Source organism: Micromys minutus, assembly GCF_963924665.1.
Source record: "Micromys minutus genome assembly, chromosome: 17".
Taxonomy (NCBI): Eukaryota; Metazoa; Chordata; class Mammalia; order Rodentia; family Muridae; genus Micromys; species Micromys minutus.
In genome coordinates this window covers 34,712,060-34,735,426 of record NC_137952.1, presented here as the reverse complement: position 1 = coordinate 34,735,426, position 23,367 = coordinate 34,712,060, and the positions used below count along the sequence as shown (strand labels likewise).

General features: G+C 43.9%; 1 protein-coding gene across 1 annotated transcript in view; it reads right to left on the bottom strand.

Moving 5' to 3' along the window:
- ACOXL (acyl-CoA oxidase like) overlaps window positions 1-23,367 on the bottom strand; it is a gene marked incomplete at both ends in the record, with an annotated part of 267,586 nt that overhangs the window by 205,225 nt on the left and 38,994 nt on the right. Inside the window, one exon of the mRNA XM_080931609.1 lies at window positions 13,297-13,331. Coding sequence (XP_080787735.1) covers window positions 13,297-13,331 — 35 coding nt within the window. The remainder of the gene's footprint in view (window positions 1-13,296; window positions 13,332-23,367) is intronic.

The window sequence follows — 23,367 nt, the reverse complement described above, 5'->3', positions numbered from 1 at the left end:
GTTAGCCAAAAATATCAACAAACATCCTTTGGGGTCAAAATCATTCTGCTTTAAAGGAAATCATCTAGAAATAGCCATGCTACAGTAGCTGGAGAGGTAGCTCCATCAGTAAAACACTTGCTATGCAGTCATGAGGACCTGAGTTTGGATCCTCAGCATCCATGTAAGATGCCAGGCAGCAGGAGGATCTCTGGGCCTTGCTCTCCAGTTATTCTTGCTACATGAGAGAGTTACAGGTCCAGTGAGAGACCTGGTCTGAAAAAAAAAAAAAAAAAAAAAAAAGACCAAAGACACCTAACATCAACCTCTGACCTCTATGTGCACATAAACACATGTAAGCATGCACCTATACACATGTGTACACAAACACACATGAACACATATAGGACATATGATTGATTGATTGATTGATTGATTGATTGATTGATGATAGATAGATAGCCACACCATCTGCCGCTAAGAGGCGAAGCATACTGACTGACCCAGTATATGTCAACCATTATGCAAATGTGGAGGAAGACACATTTGATGCCTAGGCAGGACCTATGAATGCTGGCATGGACAGATGGGGCTCCTTCCATGTCCTCAGGCACCCCCTCATCATGTATCCCCACCATGGACTCTACAAAGGACAGAGATGAGCTTGAATATCAGAGGCAGGTGCTGGCATAAGCAGAGATACCAATGTAGGAAAATGCAGGGAGTTCACATTTCTACAGCAGCTTCTCTGCATGACATTTGAGGCTCTGTCAACCTCAACAGGAAGCAAAGGCTATGTGATAAGATACCCCAGGAAAGAAGAGAAAGAGCAGCCTCAGCACCGCTCTTTCACACTGAGTCTACCACTGACGGTTTCAGTACTCCCCCTTCTAAGAGGCTCCCAGCATCCCCACAGGTTAACCTTCATGTCATCTGAAGATGATTTTCAGGATTTTAAGGAACATGTATGACTCATACATGAAAAAAAAAGCCACCACACAGATGACTAGGAGGTAAATGTAAAACTTCAAATTGTGTGTAAGAGAAAAATCTAGAAGCAGAACTAGACTTGCAGGTAAAGGCCACGGTATACCAGATGACTCAGTCCCCACTACCCACAGCATAACTAGAACTCAAGCAGGTCCTTGCTAAATTGCCTCTTCCATCCACTGCAGCCTCTGTCACTCCATCCTGGGCCAGAACAATGGTACACCAATCACAGGAACAAAAACCCAGCAGCAGCAGTTTCTTCTCTTGTGGCCCTGGCAGAACTGCAGCAATATGGCGCCTCTTGGTGCATGCTCAGTACTCCACCAAGCACGCTGCTAGGCTTCACCCAGGCTCATTTCTCTTCCTGCCCTCCTCTAGGTGCCCCGTGTTCTCCCCTCTACCCAGCACTCAATGGCAGTCAACCAAGTGGAAACTGGAATGACACCTTCCACTTTCACCAGATCAGAACACGGAGCCGCTTTCTCAGCGGTGAGAGTTGCAAGCAGCTGCACCCCATCCCTCGGTCTCCAGGGAGAGGTCAGCCACGGGTGAGTTTTCCAGACGGATGGGGGTGAGCTGAGCCTCCTGGAATGTGACCTCAGGCACCTGCACCCGCTCTGAGAAGGAAAGTTACGCCAAGCCCAGCACACTGGCCCAGCGCCCCTGAGGGCCCAGGAGACCCCAAGATTCTCACTGGGCAGCAGTCTTATGGGTGAAGGATAAGGTCAAATCCAATTACCTCAGGCTGAACTGCCCCAGTGAGGGGGGGCCCCTGCCTAAGCTCTGTTCCATCTGGAATGTCCACAGCTGACAAAAGACCTGGCTGCACCTGTGTTTATGTGGCAAGGCACAGAAAGTCGAGAGGGCTGAGCTAAATGCAACCGCACAAGCATTTTACCACTTGAAAGTGGTAAAAATGAGCCAAAACACGAACTCCAGGCCTCACCCCGGCATGGAAAACACACAACAGTTCCAAATGAAGGACCCCCTGGGCCCACATACAGCAGCCTTGGAAGACAGACAGACCCGGAAACGCCACCTTCTAGAAAGAGCTCCAGCAAAAAGTGTCGCAAGGCTTCCCCTACCACAACACACTCTAACTCACGTCCACTAACCACAATCTCAACACAGTAAAACTCCTTTCAAACAAAGTGTGGCCATCAGGTTTTAAAACACCTCTCCCTCCACCCCCAAACTCCGCAGCTCTGTTTCGAGTCAAGCCCTCCGCCTTCCCGGGACACCGCTGATCTGTAGCTGGACTTCTTCTGGTCGCACAATCGGAGTCACGTGGTATGTGTTCCCTCCGCATGGCAGTGCCTTCTCGGTCTAAGTATTTCATTACCTGACTGTGCTGGTCTCCATCTGTATCTCAGGGTGTCGGGGATTGTTTTCAGTTTGAGGCTGTAAGCAACTTCCAACAAGCCTAGTTCATCTCTCCTGTGTAAATATCCACAAGTAGATTCACTAAATTGTTGAGGATATAACATTACCAGAACCTATCAAAATCCTCGCCCAGGGGGCTTCAGTATTTTGCCTTCACCCTGTAATGGGAGCATCTACGTCTCATCAGCTGGTTTGTGTGGGGCTGGAGGATACTGAGTCCCTTGAGCGATACTATTGTACATTCAGTATATTTTTCTTTTCCTTAATAATTGATGACGTCAAAGATCTATCACTTCGCGGTACAGAGATGTCTGTCAATGTGTTATGCTGGGCTCCTTTATTTTCTTGCCAAGGGGGTCCTAACAGTTTTTTTGTATATTCTTAATGCGAGTCTCTTGTTAGAAGTCCACTATGGAAATATTTTTCTCCCAGTTTGTGGACCGTCTTTTCATCTTTTGGCCCAGCTTTTCAAGCAGCACGTATATTTAATTAATAAAATCTATTCTCCCTACCTTTCCGTACATGTCTGTTATATCTGAAGGAAGTTGTGCTTTGTTTTATTCTTTTCCTGGTGGGTAGTTTTAGGTTTTACATTTAGGGATGATTCACTGTAAAGAGGATACACTGAACTGATTACTGTAACATTACAGTCTTGTTTGTTTTTTAAGATTGCTGGCATAATGGGTTAATGTTGGCTGTCTACTTGATTGGGTTAAGAAGGAGATTAATAAAACAAATATCTTCTGTGACAGTCTGTGGCAATTCCCAGAAGGAATTAACCTAGGGTAAGAGAGTCCTCAAATGCAGAGACCGTCACATAGGCAAGAAACCCCCATGAGAACAAAGGAGAAAAGAGAGAGTCTATGAATACAGACATTCTCTCTCACCCTGAGCTACTCTAAGTTATAGAACTTGGCTCCACCGTGTCCCTTGGCCAAGATGAACTGAAACTATGAGCCAAAATAAATCTCTCCTTCCTTTAAATTGTTTCTGTCAGACATCTGGCCACAGTGTCAAAAGTCTGGTTAATATTGTTAATTCATGATCTTTTGTCTTTACAAAAGAGTTTGGTAATTGGCTTGTCAACTTCTACATACAAGATAATTAGGATTTTAATTTGAGTTATGCTGAATTTTGACCAGCTTGATTTGAACACTGTGATGACTAATCTTGATAGGATTTAGAATCACCTAGGAGACTCATCACTGGGCAAGTCTGTAAGGGCATTTCCAGAGGCTTACCCTTAAGGTGGGTAGCACCTTCCAACAGGTAGCCCAGACACACGGTTACAAGAAAAGTCAGTGTGTGTGTGTGTGTGTGTGTGTGTGTGTGTGTGTGTGTAAGCATGCGTTGATCTTCCTCCTATTCCAAAATGACAGAGCATGTCTATTACCTCTCCTTTGACTCCTCTGACAACAGACTCCAGCAAGTCTATTCATGTCATATTCCAGCAAAGCATTGATTAGGTACTGCATATGGAAAAAAAATGAACAAATCTGAGTTCTAAAGTAATGGACTAAATTGTCTGGCAGAGGAAATTCCAAGGCAGCACAGCATTTAGATGTGGCATAGTTACTGCTTGCTGTCATTAGTCACATTTACAGTGAAAAGGAGCAGAAAATGTGAACATGTGCAGTTTGGTGGAGAAAAGCACATGAGCAAACTGGACTTTGTGAAGACGTAGGTGAGTGTAGAACAAGCAGCTGAGATTGTTAAGGGCTTAGCACTATTAAAGAGAAACAAACCTATTTGGCACAGAGTCAGTAGGAAAGATGATCTGAGGACAAGAGCCCAACAGCCAAAGGCTCCAGTCTGTATCCACGATTGATTTCACAGGAGAGAGGTTAAGCTGAGAAGGCCATTGAAGGGGTTCTTGGAAAACAACCACCTAGAGAAGTGTTTCTCCAGAGTCAGCTATCAAGATGCACAGAGGACATTGCAGAAGAGGATGTGCCTATGAAAGGACTGGGGGGTCAGGTCCTGTCAAAGATGCAGGTGGTACTATCTAACATAGGTGTCTGGGGTTTGGGATTGGATAAAACTGGTGAGAAGAAAAGGCTATGTGAATGTCAGTGTTCTCCTTTCTTGCCTCATACCTCAGCCTCCGTGCCTCTCTTTCCCAGCATTCCTTCCTGTAATTATTGCTCCCTTAAACCCTCAAAGCCAAAATAAATCCTTTAGTTGCATCATTTAAGTATTTTTGTCACAGTGATAAGAAAGATAATATAACTATTTAGCCTTTTAAAAGACAGGGGGGGTCACTTTTTCAGGTAGTGAAAGCAAAATCTAAGTTTTCTCAGACCCACCAACACAGCACAGTGGTCCATGGCCTTAGCTCTTAGCTCCCCTGTCATAGTTAGGGCTTTACTGCTGTGAACAGACACCGTGACCAAGGCAACATTATAAGAACAATATTTTATTGGGGCTGGTTTACAGGTTCAGAGTTTTAGTACATTACCATCAAGGTGGGAGCACGGCAGCATTCAGGCAGGCATGGAGCAGGCAGAAATGAGAGTTCTTTATCTTCATCTGAAGGCTACTAGTAGAAGACTGACTTCCAGGCAGCTAGGGTGAGGGTCTTAAGCCCATAACCACAGTGACATAGTGCCACTCCCTGGACCAAGTATATACAAACTATCACATCTCCCAAGGGTTAATGGAAGAGGAGATAGTTATAGGCTAAGTCCAATGTGGAGTGAAGGAATATATAGTCTGTCCTTTCTATCTCCTGCTAAAGACAGAAGATAGACATAGAGTTAGAAGCTGTCTTGAGAAACACCATGAGACCCAATTGAAAGAAGAACAGGTTCTTGACAAATCTTCAAAAAGTCTACAACATCCCAAGGGGCTAAACTGAAGATGGAGATCACCAATGAAAAGGAAAGAAGAAAAGCTAATTTATTAAAGGTTCAAAGGATAAGGGTGCAGGAGGCTACAGGAGAAATGAACTAGGATAGATCCAGAATCCCATGCTAAGGATCAGGATTCTGTACCCCTGGCCTAGAAGCCCACAGTAGAATATAACCAGATCTGTGTTTGAGGAAGATCCCTTGTTGGTAAGCAAAGAACCCATAGAGACAACACTGCGAGTATGGCGATGTCATGCAATGAACAGGTTTAAGGTTGGATGAAAAAAGTCTTTTTTAAAAATGACTACTAACTGAAGAAGAGGTAAGTGATTGTAGGGAGTAGAAGATACACCAGAAGATGTTTCTACCCTGAAGGGTGCTTGTCCCTCTCTAGATATAACCCCAGGCTGGTGCTGAGTTCTGTCATGAAATACCAACAACATAACCCACAGCTCTCAAAACACTAAGTAAAAACACATGATTTGGACACTCCATGAAGATCTGTAGTCGGCCCCTTGAGAATAATATTTTGTAGGAAGGTTATAAGAAAAATGCATCCTTCTAAAGATAGCTTGACTTTTAAGATTGTACCATCAGAGTTGAATAATTCTTGACAGCTCTTGTGTATAAATCTGGTCAGAACCTTACTGTGAAGTCTTAGAAAGAGACAGATAAAGCAGTTGGCCAGAGACCTGGTGACAGAAACAACTATTCTTGAAAATGGAAAATAGGGCAGAAAGTCACTTTATTTTATTTTTACAAAATTTGGAGAATGGCATTCTTCCTCAGCTGACCCTAAAAGATCAAAACCAGCTCCAAATGGGAGTCACTAGTTATTTGCCAGCACTTGAAATCAAAACCCAATGGCCCTGATGACCCTGTTTCTTGTCTTTTCCTGACTTTTGTATTTTAAAAGATGACAATTGCATTACTTCCTTGATGTCACCTGTCCATTCAATAAGCTTGTTGATTCATCTGCAAACTTCAGACTCCGATTCTAATCCAAGTCACAACACAATAGTGCCTTCATTTCTTGCCAACCCACTCAAACCAAAATCAAGAGCATTGTCTTGGAGTGACTGTTCAACTACAGGTCTGCATGTTCATCTAAGGGTGGTCATACTGCGCACAGACACTCCTTACCTCTCTGGGAGTGATTACATGTGGGGCCTCCAGTTCTGCTTCCCTCTTTGCTGCTTCATAGCCCCATGTCTTAGTTTGAGTTATTATTGCTATGAACAAACACCATAACCAAAAGCAAGCTGAGGAAGAAAGGTCTTGTTTGGCTTATATGTCCACAGTCATAGTCGTCACTGAAGGAAGTTAGGGTGGGAACTCAAATAGGGTGGCAACCTAGAGGTAGGAGCTGACCAGCTGCCATGAAGGGGTGCTGTTTACTAGGCTAGTCAACATGACTTGCTCAGGCCTGTTTTCTTATAGAACCCAGAACCAGAAGTCCAGGAATGGCATTATCCACAATGGGTTGGACCTTCCCACACTGATCACAAATTAAGAAAATGTCATACAGCTGGATACTATGGTGGCATTTTCTTTATTGAGGTCTCATCTTCTTTGATGACTTTAGCCCATGTCGTGTTGACATAGAACTATCCAGAACACCTGGAGAAATATCAAGTCCCTTGGAAGAACTGTCACCTATAAGCCCCAAGTCTTAGTGGTGCACTAGCCTCAACGGAAAGCTACGTTGATCTTGCACAAGGTTTATGAGAAGCCATAGGAGATATAAGTCAATTATGGAGAAGAATCATTGTTCAGTTTTATCTAAACTTACGTCCCTATGAACTTTCCTGTAACCATATTAGATGGAAAAATTGCTTCCTTTCTTATCTGTTTAAGAGAGAAACCCAACAAAGCAAACAAAATTATTCTATTGCAGGCTTCTTCCCTACTGTTATCTTCTCCTTAGAAATACGAGTATAGTGACTCATCCAAAATGCCATACCATTGGCTCTTTGGTTACCCCAATGTCAGGGTGAGAGCTAAAGGTGAAGTACCATTTCTAAGCCTGTTTCCTCTTGCACGACTGCCCCAGGGTTATCCACCATGAAGAAGCTTGCTTCTTCAGGCTGCAGTGCTGGATCAGAAAGGAGGAGTGCAATTCTTTCAACCTTACAGAGAAAGAACAAAACGAAACACCCACACACTGGGGAAATTGTTTCCCACTGTGTGGGTGGTGGGGCCCCAAGAGCTGTTATCTGCAAAGGGCACTTCTTGGGGTTACCCAGTCCTCACACTGGCGTGAATTCCACCCAAAACCTCAAGCTAAACAATGGGAAATGAGCATCAAAGAGACAATTTTCCACACCGCAAAAAAAAAAAAAAAAAAAAAAAGACTTTATAGAAATAAAGTAAGGCATGGTGATAATAAATAGACTGTGGCAAGACCTGCTGTCAGTTGTCCATCAGCATTGGCAGGTATTCTTGCTTTGTGTATTTATACTGTTTGAACCCAGCTGCATTGTCCTCCACTTCTTCACCTCAGCACCAACCCTATATGGCATCTCATATTCGAATATGCACTACTGTGCCATACAAACAAACCTGAAATGATGGATGTACAAGAATGGGAGATGCCTTGGGGAAGTAGTGAAAGTGGGTAAAGAATGTCTGTGTGCTGTGGGGATGTCTTTAATCCTGAACACTGTCCTCTTTTTAATAGGAGAGATTTGTCAGCTAAAACACCACTGTGTGCTTTGGGGCCTCAAGAACCTTAGTTACCACAGGGTTCCCTCTTATTCTGGAATAGTTCTATCTCCACCTCTGTCCATAGCAGCTCAAGAAACGCTGCTTGCTCACCACAGTTACATGATTTTCTGACTCCCTCATCTTCTCCTCACCTTCATCTCCTTAAGATGCCTCCAGCCAGTTGCTCTATAGAGAAGCCATCCTGCCCCACAAGTCACTCCGGAACCATCTGCCTTCTCTGAACACATTACTCCACCTTCATCTACTATGTGTCTATCAGGTTTCTCATATCCTCTTTGCTCTTGCCCTGGACTTTCTGCTGGAGTATTTATAAAAGTCTGGTGATGAGACCTGAAGGTCCAAAATGTTACTCCCCAACATCTTCCCATCCACACAAAGACCAAGAAACCCAGTATCTGGGTTCTGCTGAAACTCGACAGCAAAATGGAAATCCTTTCTCTGTCACAAATATGGGTTTCTGAAGGAACCAGAACTGTGAGGACTTGATACAACTCCATTGAGAAAGAAACAACAGAAACACTCCTCAAAACAACTAAATCTTGAATTGCCACAAGATTCAGAAATCTATTTCTGGATATAAGCCCAGAAAGAAGTGGAAGCAGGGACTCAGACATTTGTGCACTGTATTTTCAACAGCAGTATCCATTGTAACTTAAAGGTAGATGCAGCCGGAGTCAATTGATGGACAAAGAAAAGGCAGACACAATGGAAACCCTGGTACGTGCTACATCCAAGGATGTCTGAGCTCTATGCTCAGTGAATTAAGAGTGGCATAAAAAGACAAATACACTCCTGTGGGCACACTCACTGGACTCCTGTCATACCTAAGTCAATTCCAGCTGCTTGAATCTGGGTATCCCAGAAGCTGAGATTAGGTTTGACACCCTAAGACTCAATGTATGTGAACATGGGTAAGATTTATTAGCCATTAAATTGTAAACAATTGCTACCTCAATGAAGTTTCTTGTATCTAACCAGAGCCAGCATGACCAGGTTGGTTTCTCCGGAAAGTGCTCAGTGCTTGTTAAGCAGAGTTCATTTCCTTGTAGGAATCCAGAGGAAGGCACCAGACCCCCTGGGACCTGCCGTGTGGGTGTGAATTGAACCAACTGAACCAGTGCTCTTAACCACTGAGCCATCATTTCCCCAGCCCCTCAAACTTCTTTCAATAAAATATTCTGACTTAAAAAAAAAAAAGACAAATACAGTCTGATTCCACCAATACAAGGTACCCAGAGGAGTTAAATTCATCAAAACAGAAAGTAACACATGGCTGATGTAGCTGTGAGCTATGAACAAGAGGAAATAGAATGGGATTTTACTATTTAATGAGAATACATTTACATTGAGTTACATGAGTTGAGTACAAACTCATGGTCCTATGATCTTCTGACTCCTGTACAGGTGATGCCAAATTCTCTGTCAGCCTTTTTTGGCTGCTGGCTTATGTGGCCACTATTTCATCTCAGATCCTCAGACCCAAGATAAAGAGCCAATGACCTTGAAAACTATGAACGAGTCTCAGCAGAGGTCATTTTCCCCAGTCTCTATTTTCTCAGTTGTAATGTCTCCAGCTTGCCTAGCATTAGTTTGTTGATTCGTTGGTCGATTTTTTGCTGCATTTACATAACTTGACAGAACTCTTAACACCTTGGAGCCAAAACAGAATACAGAATATGTTCATGTGCACCAGTTGATAGGCTTCTTCCCTGCATTCCATCTAAGATTCTGAGGAGCTCCTGTCCCAGGAAATGGGATCAAGATGGAACCACTAAATATTTAGAGGTGATTGGGAGCAGCTAGAATTCATATTATATCTTCAGCCCTACACCAAGTCTTTCCTTCTCCCAAATCAAGGCAAAAACAATAATTTAAAGAGCATGCATCCTAAGGAATCCATGTGACCAGCCTACCAGGCATCTCCTGACTCAGCTAGGCTTGCTTCTCTCTTGTTTTCTCAACTTTAGAGAGTAAGGATGGTTTAGGAGCCACTCTCTCTGCAAGCCTCCTTTCTCCTTTCCTCCCTGCTCCTCGGAAGATTTGCATCTGTCCTTAAGCCTCACAAGTACCTTTGAACATCCCTCTGGCAAGTGCTTTGTAGAAAAAGATTTCTTCCCCCATTAGCTAGAATTCTGTGATACACTGTATTTCCAAAAAGGAAGTCCTAGATTCATTTATGCTCTGTAACAAAAACCTCAGCTGGAACCTCCCTCCAGAAAAGAAAATCTCAGTTTCAGATGACAGGGCCCCCAGCTCTCAAGTCTTCCAGCAGAGATCCAGACTCCGTGAGGGCTGTTTCCACTGCTTGTGCAGTACCCAAGATCTATAGAATATATCAGTCAGATAAATTACAGATAAGTGATGGCAAGCAGCTATGGGAACTGAAATATACTCCATAAGTGTGGGTGTGGCCACAGGCTTAGCAAGACCACAGTTTCTCCATTGCCTTCATTGATGTAGGAAGACCCAGATTACAAGTAGGAGGCACCATTCCTTGGTTAAGGTCCTGGGCTGTATAAAAGCAAAGAGAGTTGGATGAACACTAAGTGCACATACACTCATTTCTCTCTGCTTTTGAATGTGGATGTGATGTGACTAGTTGCTTTAAGTTCTACCTGGCAGTACTTAACTGTAACCTGGATCTGCAACCTGAAACAAATACTTTCCCCCTTATGGTGTTTTTTATTGTTGTTGTTTGTTTTGGTTTTGGTTTTGTTTTGGTCAGGATATATTATTCCAGCAACAGAAATAAAACTAGAACACCATCTTTGGAAAATTCAGTCTGCCTCAGAGTATAAGTGAGAGTGGTAGAGCTCAAAGGAATGGATGTATGTCATAGTCCTTTTCTCTCTGCCTCTGTCTGTTTGTGTGTCAATCTTTCTGTCTCTCCATCTCTGTCTGTCTGTCTGTCTGTCTGTTCGTCCGTCTGTCTCTCTCTCTCTCTCTCTCTCTCTCACACACACACACACACACACACACACACCTCTCATTCTGTGGCAATTTACATTTAGAACATTCTTTTTCCCCCTTTCTTTTTGAGACAGAGATTGTGGTTGATATGCAGGTGAGGGCAGGCACAAAATAAGGCAAGGCCTGTGATTGGACAGTGAAAAAGTAAGGTGGGAACAGAGTTTTGGAAAGACAGGAGAACGGAGAAGGAGGGGAAGAGGAGAAGATGGAGAATGATGAGGAAGACATGGACTTATGGGGCTTTAATTAGCCACAGGTAGCTATGAATATCTTATAGGGAATGGATTCATACAGGACAATCTGTCTTATCTAGGTGGGCAGTTTGTATCAATATCAATTGGCTCAGAGTTTATTGTGTGGTGTTTTCCTTCACGTGGCATCTCAACTGAGTTCAAAAGAAAGACATGGTGGCAGGATGCATCAAGGCTGCCACGAAATTGGGATGTATGTGGGGCTGGTGTGGCAGTGACCCACCATGTGAACTTAGCAAGTTGGGTGGAGAGGTTTCCAGAGCTCTGGGCCAGAGAGTCTGTTGAGGATAAAAACACCCCATGCAATGTGGCCCACCAGTGCTGGTACTAGCATAAAATGGTGCCTGGAACCATTTGCCGATGTTTTACTCTTTACCCCTACAAGGGTTCCTCTTTGTAACAGGCTTGGCTGTCCTGGAACTCACTCTGTAGACCAGATTGGCTTCTAACTCACAGAAATCTGCCTGCCGCTGCCTCCTGAGTATTGGAATTAAAGTGACGTGTGCTTCATTCCTAGATATTTCCCACCTCTCACTGGAGCATAGCAAGAAGCTGGTTTAAAGGGGTAGGGGCATTGAATTTATTCCCTGTAGTGCAGTGGTTCTCAACCTTCCTAATGCTACAACCCTTTAATATAGTTCTTCCTGTTATGTGACCCCCAGCCATAAAATGAGTTCATTGCCACCTTTATAACTGTAATTTTGCTACTGTTATATATAATGTAAATATCAGATATTTACGATATATGATATATGACTTCTAATGGGTTGTGACTCACACGTTGAGAAGCACTGCTTTAGCTCAGACCCCCTGTCTAAGCATACTTCTTCACTGTAGGTCTTCATTTTCTCGGGAAAGCTCCTGATCATGTAAAACATTAAATGAACACGTCTACTGTGCTTTCATTTCCCACCTTTTGTTATAGGACCTTATCCATGAGCCTATGTTACAGACAAGGGAAAGGTATTTCTTTACCTGTGTATGACCATGAAACTGTCTGGAGCAGCCTTCTTCCACCTACGCCAAAAATGTCTCTTCTTCAAACACTTCCCTTCTCACAAATGAATTCCAAAACGTTCAAGGCCAACTCCTGCCCTCTTCCTGTTCATAGCTGTTCTTCTCAGAAACTGTCTGAATCTCATACCTAGATTAAAATCTCACTCTCTACATACAACTTGTAACAAGTATTTTGGGGGAGGCAAATTTGTTCTGCCATCCAACATTCCTCTGGGATGTTTGTGGAGAGATGACCAGATAGACTGAGTGGCAAGTCGTTGATCCAAAGATAGTGCTTTGGGGAAGCTACAAGCACAGTGTGTAGGAAAGCAGAAAGGCCCTGCGCATCAACTCTTCATTTTAATTCATTCAGGGTAATATGTCTTGATACACACAAATAGGAAAGATGATTCTGGAAACAAGCATTCATAGAACAAGATCACCGAGATAGTACTAGAAAAACGATGTTGGTTTTCTGTTTGTTTGTGTGTTTTTTGTTTTTTGTTTTGTTTTGTTTTTCTGGTGATGTGATGCAATTAACACCAGGATGCAAATCATGAAGCGAGACAAAAACAGAGGTACCTTTCCTCTACCAATGCAGGAAGGAGAGGCTGGTGAGCTAGGAAACGGCTCTACAAACAGTCTTGAGCTGGCCTCCCATGTAAGAATCCCTAACCCAGACCCAGGCTCAGTGAGCTACACAGAAATCACATCTGCACCCCTAGCATAGAGCTTTCCACGTCTGTGTCCTACAGGAAACATTGCAGGGCACAGTGGTACACTGTTACAAAGAGCACTTTGAAAGCCAAAGCAGGAGGATCATAACTCATAAAGCCAAGAACTGAGTACTGTGGTACTGTGGCACACTCCTGCGATCCCAGCCTTAGCGGGGCTGAGGCAGAACTGCAAGGTTGAGGCCAGCCTGCAACACACAAGCAAAAACTAAAAAAATATGTTCCGCCATCACCACATTTCCCTCCAAAAAGCAATTTCAACTGTGCAGTCTACATCATGGAAAAGCAGCCATCAAAAAAGAAGACAAAACAAAACACAAACCTCAAAATTCTTCAGGACCTAAGAACCAAAACCTCTAAACCACAAACACATTTCTTTAAAAAAAAAAAAAAAAAAAAAAGATCTTAAAGCTTTACCTGTGGCTATAGCGGATGGCTATTGTCAGTCCAAGCTGTAAGTAAGAAGAGAGAAAAATACAAATTAAATAATATAAATTACAAGCTGAATTTGCAAGAAAATTAATTCTGTGTGGGCAATTATTTTTAAATATTTCCTAATGTATGGAGCTGGAGAGACGGCTCAGTGGTTACAAGCACTGGCTATTCTTGAAGAATTTCCAGGACTAATGTAGTGGTTGACAACCATCTGTAACTCCAGTTCTTGGGTACTTTGTGTCCTTTTCTGGCTTCTGTGGGCAGTGGGTACATATGTAATGCACATAAGCAGGAAACATTCATACACATAAAATAATAAAAATAAATCTTAAAACATACCCTAATGGGACTTGTTTAACAAATAAAACATTTAATGATAGATCTTTGATTTCAACTTTGCTTTTAAAAGATCATCCTATTTTGAAAGGGCCTTTAAAAGACCAAGAACATTTCACTGTGGGTTTGACAGACTGCATCCTTCGTTGGGAACGTTTGTGGAAGAGACGGCAGTGGAAGGCTGGGGTGTCAGCATGCAGCTGATACCAAGGTTTGCATTAGGATAGCAAATCCTAGAGTGGGTCCCCTCATCACCTCTTCCACGGGAGCATCACCTGGGCCCACAGCACCAAGAGATCGGACACCTGGGTCAGGACTTTCCTGGGTATTCCCTTAGACTTTACCGGAATCCCATCAGCTCAAGGCCAGTCAAGACTTATTCTATAGGCAGTAGGGAAATCAAGCCTAAAACACAAATGTAACTTCAAGAGATGTTAAGTGTGACACCAGGACGTGTCAGCAATGGGAGGTTGAGATGCAACTGTGACTTTCTCTTTATTCTCCGAAGTATCAGCGAGAAACTTTCAAATATACATGGTCAAAATCCTAAGCCATGACCCTTGGCCAGTCCATACAAGGAGAGCAGTGGTTAAGACAGTCAGGCTAGCAGGCAAGTGCAAGCTATGAAGACTCTTTATAATTTCCTCAGTATAAAATGAGCAGAACTGTTGTTCCCTCGAAAGAATAATAGAAGGATGAAGCAGGCGTTCTAAATTTGTATTTGTAGATGTGTGTGCCTGCTCTCTGACAAATATAGAAGACTATCAATATTAATTACAATACTATATGTAATGCCTGTCTGTGAAAATACTAGTACATCCCAAAAGTTAATTTTCAGTTTGTTTTTTAGAACTTTGGAAGCATTTCATTATCGAAAAGGTGACAACCAGCGTCCGGTGAACCCATATAAGTCTCCTGAGCCCACTAATGCTGGGCCATGACACTACCAATTTAAGAAGCTCACAGCAATCCAGAACCTAAGCACCACCTGTAAGAGTACTTCTGCGTGAAAGCCTAAGCTGCACCCTAAGATCCCAAACACCACCCATGTTTCCTTGCTGTCCCTCAGGAGAGTTGGGGTATAGGGTGACAGATGGCATCCCTGATGCTGCCATGTTCAGTGGCATTATAAAAAAAAAATGGAGGACACAGAAGGGGAAGAAGGGCTCTGTAAAATGAACAGAGAAGAAAGCCCAGTCCAGCTGGCCACTCTGCAGAACAGCAAGGCTCCAGAAAAACCCAGCTCTGAGTTATCACTGCAATCATCCAAATACAGACCCGGTCATGGCAAGACACCCGAATCTGGAAAAGTACGTCTATGTTGATTGCGTCTAATAAATAAATAAGTAAACAAATAAACAAAACTAGATATGGTAATAGGCACTTATAATCCCAACTTCAGAGAGGAACAGGCAGGTAGTTCAGGGACTCAGTGGCCAGCCAGCTTAGCCTACTCGGTGAGTTCCTACCCAGAGAAAGATCCCATCTTATACATAAATAAAACAGGTGAACAGGACCTATTCCTTGACCTCCACACACATACACATCCCCCAACAAAGATGCACACACACATACATGAACATTATACATACATAGTATATAAATGTGCACGCATAAAATATTAAAAATCAAATAGATCTTATATTACACTTAACTGAATTTGTTCCATTATCTATCTCAGCTAAACTTAATAGTATATTTTCTTTGAGACCTCGGGGACCATTAAGAACACGCAGAACAGGGAGGAAATGACTGGGAAAGAAGGAAAAGCAGCAACTGCAGCCAAGGCCAGGATGAGCAACTTACAGACTCCACACGCTGGGTCACGTTACATTTCCTGCGGTTAAAGACTTCGGGCTTACAGTTCAGCTAATTATAAGATAATTTTACCGACTGAATATTTTGATAAGCTTTGGAGTAAAGTTTAATTGGTGGCTTTTCCACAGTTGAAAGATAAGCTCTTGCTGGGAGCAGAGAGGAAACAGGGGAGGGGGAAGGGCCTCAAAGAGAGAGAAAGCAGAAAGTTATCCCTATGCAGCTGGTGAGGGATGCTGGGAGGGGCGTCTGCAGAGGAAGACCAGTCAGAAATTTGAGCTTTCTCATTCTCACGCCAGCTTCAGAGTCAGTTGTGTCTTGTCATTTTTAGGAACAATTCTGTTAAAAAGGAAAACGTGAGCCCTAAAGATGCCATCGAACAGAGCTGGGACATACCAAAGGCCAGTCCAGCCACTGATCCCAAAAAACCCGAGAAGAGTCTATGGTAGGGACTAAAATTATGGTACACGGTGAAGAGCCCTGTGGCCCAGTGGAGACTAAGTCAGTATTGATGAGGTCAGGACACCTCATAGTTGTTCTGCACAGAATGTACTAGATCCAACAGGCAGCCCTGGAAAGGGACAGGAAGGGAACAGAAAAGCTCTAGAGGACCTAGCTTGGAAGCCCAGGTCAGAATAGGCCAAGGAACAGCTAAGAGCTGCTACATGAGGAGAAGGGAGAAGGCTTGTGTCAGCTTTGTCTGCCTCCTACATGGAAAATGAATGAGGAGAAATGCACCCAAGCCTTCCATCCCAGGGCGAGCACCACATAAAGGCAGCTGTGCAACCTGCTGAGAAGTCAGCCAGATCCTTTATTCCCTCAGCCTTTGGAGCCACCATTGGTCAGTCCAGCTTCTGAGGCCGCTGGCCCTGCTAAGATGCAATGACTCAGACATTCTTACATGCATCCCACACACATGCATGCATACACACATCTACACACAAATGCATTAGTATGCACGTGGACACATCCTTTCATATACATGTAAACACATGTATACAGACTCACAAACATATCTGTGCAGTACCTATATGCTCACATATGCTTGCTCAATATGTTTGCACAGATGCTAGATAAAATTATGGTCAAGAACCATCACACACATACATACATAGATACATACATACATACATACATATATATGTATTACATACATACAAACAAATGTGCATAAAAACACTTTGTCATTCAGAAAGGCTCAAGGAGCCACTCAGACAATTGGCCCCTTTGTTGCTGGTCTCAGCAGGGGCCCAGAGGAGAAAGGGGAGGAGGGTCTGTGAGTTGGCCCCTGACCCTGGCTCAGCCAGACTGAGGCCCAGGGACATGGAGGTCAACAGGATACTTGTACTGGCCTCCCTGGGGAGCACCCCCTCAGGACACACTAAGCATTGCCAGAACATACTTAACAAACTTCCTTCACAGCACTTCTCTCTTAGGTTTAGTGTGTTGGTAACAAAACTAAATCGCATTTTAACGGCAAGAAGAGAGTAATTTAAACTTTTTTCAAAACCCCCACCAGCCATGAAAACCTTTCCCCTCCTGCCTCTGCCTGAAATGCTCCTCCTTGGAACACGGACAGTAGACAGATGTTCTGTTTCAAGGCTGGGGGTTTCTGCATGACCCGGGGAGCTCAGACAACAGGCAGCCCTTCCTGCATTAAAGGGTAATCTGAGAATAATTTGCCATAAAACACCCAGAAGTGCTCCAGCTGTGGCCAGATATTCCCTATAAAGCACCATGTAGACAACATGGCCCTTGTAAAATAATGATAATTTATAAAATCACAGTTTTAAAACACATTATAATTTTTAAAATAAAAAAAGAGAGAGAAAGAAATGGTTTAAATGGTCACAGACAGTGCCAAGGAGATTTCCTTCCATGTCCCTAGATTACCAGGAAGTGTTTGTTCAAAAACCCCATTCCACCGCAGGTCCTGGTTCACACACACATATGGCTGACAGGTGAGGGGGAAAACTCCAGTGAGCCCCAAAGTCCCTCAATCCAACAGGTGAAAGGTGTTCCAAGTCTAGAACTTTCTAAACCAGTGACAGAACACTCCAGGGACCCAAGACCTGTGCAGAAGTTCCCATAACCAGGATCATGGCCCTTTCTCAGGGGCAGACGGCATCTAAACCAGAGCTCCCAATTTCTCAAGAAAAGCTGACATTAGGAGCTATATTATAAAAAAAGTTTATGTTTTAAAATAATTTGAATATATCTCAAATATTATGTAATCTATAAAAATATTATCAGTACGATTTGCTAAGGAGACCATCACCTGTACAACTTCTGCAGACACATTTTCACACTACCAGCTTCCCCAAAAGCTCCAGATCTGACCCACATGCTCATGCTAAGACCAGAAGACCTGTGTAGGATTAGAGAGGGCTCCCTCTCTTTTCTACGTGTACATGGGGATTTCTCTAAATTGAGTGTGTTGTTTGTTTGTTTGTTTCAAGTGCCTAAATATTAAAACATTACAAAATTAACTCAAAAGGAAGTCTTATCATGTGTCTCTTTTCTGGAGATTTTGAAACATCTTCCATCTTTTGTAAAACATGGAAAAGGAGCATGATGGAAGAAAGGGGGGTGGGACTCCAAGTGTCACTCAAACAGAGGCACAGAAGAGGGAGAGGGTGGATGGGGAGATGGAAACAGGGAGGGAGAAAGAGAGAAAGATGAAGAGGGGAGAGAGAGAGAGAGAGACTTACAGAAAATCACAGCACACAGAGAGAGTACCACCCACAGAGCGCACAGCACTGTCAGAGTGATAGTCACAGGGCCACGGCACAGAAAGATTCTCTTATAAGCAGTGCTGTGGCACGGAAGAGATCACACAAACACCTGTAGTGTATGCGGACTCTCCCAGAAACAGCCTCAGTGTAGACAGCTTTCCACGGAGCCATGGCATGCTAACAGCAGAGATGTGTGGGTATGAAGACAATGTTCTACAGAGCCGATTCCTTTAACCCCTTCCCTGCTCTTCTAGAGGCTTCCTTCTGAGAGACCAGGGCCTCTCTGCCACCCCCAGCACACACCAAAGCTGGTCCTTCACATAAGTCTCCTCAGCTCCTCTGAGCCTTTGCCTAACTTTCAAACCATATCAGCCTCCACCCGAGTCCAGCTCACTGGACCTCTGCCTGTCTTCCCAGGGCTTCCTGAGCCTCTCCCGACTTCCTTTGCTAAGGTAGCTGCTGAGCTAGGAGATGCTTGTCATGCATGGTCAAGATTTTGGAGCCCAGTCCCTTGACCCTTGCTACTGACTCCTTATGGTGAAATGTAGACTCCATTCCTTGCTTCACAGGAATCCTTAACACAGATTAATTTAGACATGAGTGTTAGCCTGCCGAAGGAACGCATGAGAAATGCACACTCCTACGCCCACTGCATCAGAAACTCCTGTGTCCTCCGTGGTCCTCCAGGGCTTCAGTTTGATGATGTGAGGATGTATGGAAAGATCTCAGCCACGTGCTCAGCACCAATGAGCCGGCCCTGACATGCTGCAGAAGAAGCCAGGCTTACAGCTCAGAGTGAAATTCTGCCCATCTCTGTGCCCTTTAGATGCCATCTCAGTGTCCCAAATTCAACTTCATGACTGAAGTCCCTGTGAACTTGGCCCTTGTGCAGCTGTCAGGGATTCAGCCATTCGCCAGGGAGAGGTGTGCATACCCCGTTATCAAACAAGGAGGGGCCAACTTCATCAAAGCCAAAGGCAGGCTTCACAGCCCCTGAACTACAGCCCCACCTCTTTTTTCTCATTCCCAGCAACAGGAGACAAAGACGTGGAAGCAGAACATTGAAGAGAAATAGCAACGCGCTTGTCATGACTGCCTTTATGTTGTGGTGCCGTGTCCCCTTGGTTCCTGCAAGTGAATGTTTTCGAGAAAGTAACACAGTTATACTTAGGAAAAAAACAGCATACACATATCTGTGTGTGCATTCGTGTTTGTGCACATGTGTGTATGCATGTGTGCTGTGGTGTGTGTATGTGTGTATGTGTGTATGTGTAATAAGTAGACATTTACTTAACCTTTTAAAGACTTAATAGCTTGTATCTGAAGCTTTGAGAGGCAGGTGTGAAAGGCAAGTTGCAAAACGAATAGGTGTGAACAGAAATAACACTAAAACCCAGAGAATGGCCATTCAGGTGACGGAAGAAAACAGGCTACTCCAAGTCCTCAGGTACAAATCAACTGGAAATGTCCAGAACACCTCTACTTTCATTCCTCTCTGTCCTGCCCCACACACCTAACCAGAGCCCAAGCTCTGCCTTCTACACTTAAAGCCACAGCCTCTCTTTGAGGCTTGAGAGCAGGTCTCAGTGCCTCACCTGGCGAAAGCCTGCAACGCACCACCTGCCTGCATGGATAGAGATGGGGTCAAAGAACTTAGCATGTGCCAGGTAGTGCTGACAGTTACAGTGACGGCAGCTCAGCTGGACTCATCTGGGAAGGGTTAGTTACAGTCCTTAGGCCAGCCTGTTAGGGACCATCTTGATTTGGTTGGTTGAGGTGGCAAAGGAGGACACCGAGGTTCCCTGGGCTTGGGCTGCCTAAAGGAAGAAGGAAACAGCACACAAACATTCCAGATGCTCTGCTTCCTAAATGAGGCTACAGTGGGACCAGGTGCTTCAACCTCTCGCAGCTAGGACGCCCTTGCTGTGGTGGACTATATCCTCAAATTGAGAGCTCAAATACACCTTTTTTTTCTTGAACTTGCTTTTGTCAAGGTTATTTTATTACCATAACCAGAAAGGCAATTAAAAACACTTAGCAAATAAGAATCCCAAATAGTATTTTTAAAAAGTCACTAAACAAAGAAATATGAGTATCAAGCACGTGAAAATGCTTGTTCCCAGAACCATCCCTCACACACACTCAACAGAGAAACCTAAAATGGACACTGAGCAACAAGTCGGTATGAGTTGGTGATAGCCCATGCCAAGAGCCCCACCCCCAAGCCCTAGTCCAGGGTTTCATGTAACCAAATACTCAGCCTCTACATGTCTCCATTTTCCCACTGTCAGGGGAGTCTGCCCTTCACTTTCAGACTTCCTGTAAGGGATGAGAATTTGGTACTGGAGACAATATGAAAGACACCGAAGATGCGTGGACAAAGACGGAACATTCAATGAAGTTTCCGGAAAGTTTTTGACCCCTGAATAAGATGAAGAGAAAGGAAAAGGGAGATACTTTCCTTAAAAGATCTTTTATCATTGCTGATTTAAAAGGGCACATTGGAAACAGGTAATTAAATAAAACCACCCCACTCTAAGAAAATGGCTGGGCTTTTCACAGTTCATCATTGGATGCCTAGCCCCATTGGCTGAGCACCCTGGGGCAATTGCTAAAACATCTGCACCTCCAGGACCCTCCTCAGCATCCTTTCCTCCACACCTTCCGGCGCTGAATACTTAGGAGCCCCTCCCAGATCTCTAGTCAGCCAGACAGAGGGGCAGAAGCCAGATCATCACACCCAGGGAAATTAATTTTTTTCAGAGTTCCAAGAAAAGTATTCATGGTAACTTATATCTACCATGGCCTCAAAGTATTATAGAAAAATCCAAGAACATCTAGTAAAGCTTTGTCTCTTATGCTAGAAACTGCATAATGTCCACTACCCATGAAAAAAGCTGGGGAAGCAGTGTGCGCCTATAATCTCAGCACTGGGGAGGCAGAGGCAAAAGGTTCCTTGAGGTTGCTGGTCTAGTATAAGCAAACAGTGAGTCTAGGTGTTTGCACAAATAATTTGAAAACATGGAGCATGAAGAAAACCTGTACAGGTGGATGAATCTTAAAGTGTACATTGCTCAGTGAAAGGAGATAATCTAGAAAGGCTGTTTATAGTGTAGTTCTATCTCTAGGACATTTTGGAGAGAATAAATAGCTCCAGGGGCTGGAGAGATAGTGCAGCAGTCAAGAGCACTGACTGCTCTTCCAGAGGTCCTGAGTTCAATTCCCAACAACAACATGGTGGCTCACAACCATCTGCAATGGAATCTGATGCTCTCTCTCTTCTGGTGTGTCATTTAGGAGGCACAAGCAGGTGGATCTCTCAGTTCAAGGCCAACCAGGTCTACAGAGCAAGTTCCAGGACAGCTAAAGACACACAGGGAAACCTGTCCCAAAAATAAATGGAAAAGAAAGGGAGCGTGGGGAGACGATCGAAGATTGAACGAGAAAAGCACACAGCATTTAGGATTGGTAAAGCTACTCTGTCCAATACTGCATCAGCAGACACATGAAAAAAACTCGCAGCACAGAGAGAAAATAAAATGTATGCAATTGCAAAATACTAAAAACTAGTAAATAGAACATTAGGAAGTAAGAAATGTCTAGAAGAAATGCAGAATATAATGAAAAAGCCAAGAGCACAGAACGACTTAACTGAGGAGCAGGGCAGATTAGGGTAGGCTAAGGAGACTAGAAAGCCACCCTGTAACTAAGCGCGTCCCATGTGGTTCACAATTCTAAAAGCTAGCTACCACTGCAATGGGTGGTGGGTGGCTAGAGCCTGGGTTTTCAATGTTGGAGCAGGTAACTCACACATAAGTCAATGTGGTGGTTTGAATATGCTTGGCTCAGGGAGTAGCACTATTTGAAGATGTGGCCTTGTTGGAGTAGGTGTGGGCCTTGTTGGAGTAGGTGTGGCCTTGTTGGGGTAGGTGTGGCCTTTTTGGAGTAGGTGTGGCCTTGTTGGAGTAGGTGTGGCCTTGTTGGAGTAGGTATGTCACTGTGAACATGGGCTTTAAGATCCTCTACCTAGCTGGAAGCCAGTCTTCTCCTAGCTGTCTTCAGAACAAGAGATGGAACAAGAGCTTCTCCAGCCCCACATCTGCCTGGACACTGTCATGCTCCTTGCCTTGCTGATAATGGACTGAACTTCTGAACCTGTAAGGCAGCCCCAGTTAATTATTGTCCTTTGTAAGACTTGCTTTGGTCATGGTGTCTGTTCTTAGTAGTAAAACCCTAATTAAGACAGTCACCATAGAAAAGTCTAGACTACCTATGTGGTAATAACCAGAGTTTGGACATAATATGAATTCATGTTTAGCTTAACAGAAATATAAGTGAATATATTTGTGAATGTCTCTTGGGATTCCATGTTCCATGATCCTCATAGCTTTCTGCCTCTTGCCTCTCAGTTTCATATTCTATCACTATCACCTTAAATAGCTGAGCCTTCATATATATGGTTTGGGTTTGGAATATCCCCCAAAGCCCCATGTGTTAAAGGCTGGGTCGCCAACTTGTGGTAGTCTTGGGAGTTGGTAGAACCTTTAGGGCATAGAACTTTGTAGAAGGAAATTAGGTCACTAGGAATATGCTTTAAAGGGAATATTGGGAACATGGTCTCTCCCCTAACCCCACCACCATCTGCTTCAGTTCCCTACTGCCATGGTGCAAGCACCTTGGCTCCATGAACACTCCCCACCATAATGCATTGCCTTGCCATAGGTCCCAAGCAACAGAGCCAACCAACCTTGCACTGAACCCTCCAAAATAATGAACCAAACCAACTTTTCTTCTAAGTTGGTTTTCTCGGGTCCTTTGTTTCCAGCAACAGATATCTGGACAAGCAGAAGCTTCTCCCTAAGTTTCACATCACCCCAACTTCTGCTCCTTAGACCTAGATGATAAAAGTCATCATATGACCCGTCTTCAACTTTCTTGCCCCACCTTGAAAGTTTCTCTATAGCTTCTCCTCTTTCCAAACCATCTTTCCTCTTATCTCTTTCTGAGGAAGAAGTATCAGCTTTCCTGTCTAGGTTAAGTCCCCATATGTGTTCAAAGTCAGGCCACTGTCAATCATCCAAGAGAAAACTGCCTGGTGTTCCTATGAGGGACTGTCTGGGATGGGAAGACCCACCTTAGCCTTAGGTGACATAATCCATAGGTTGGG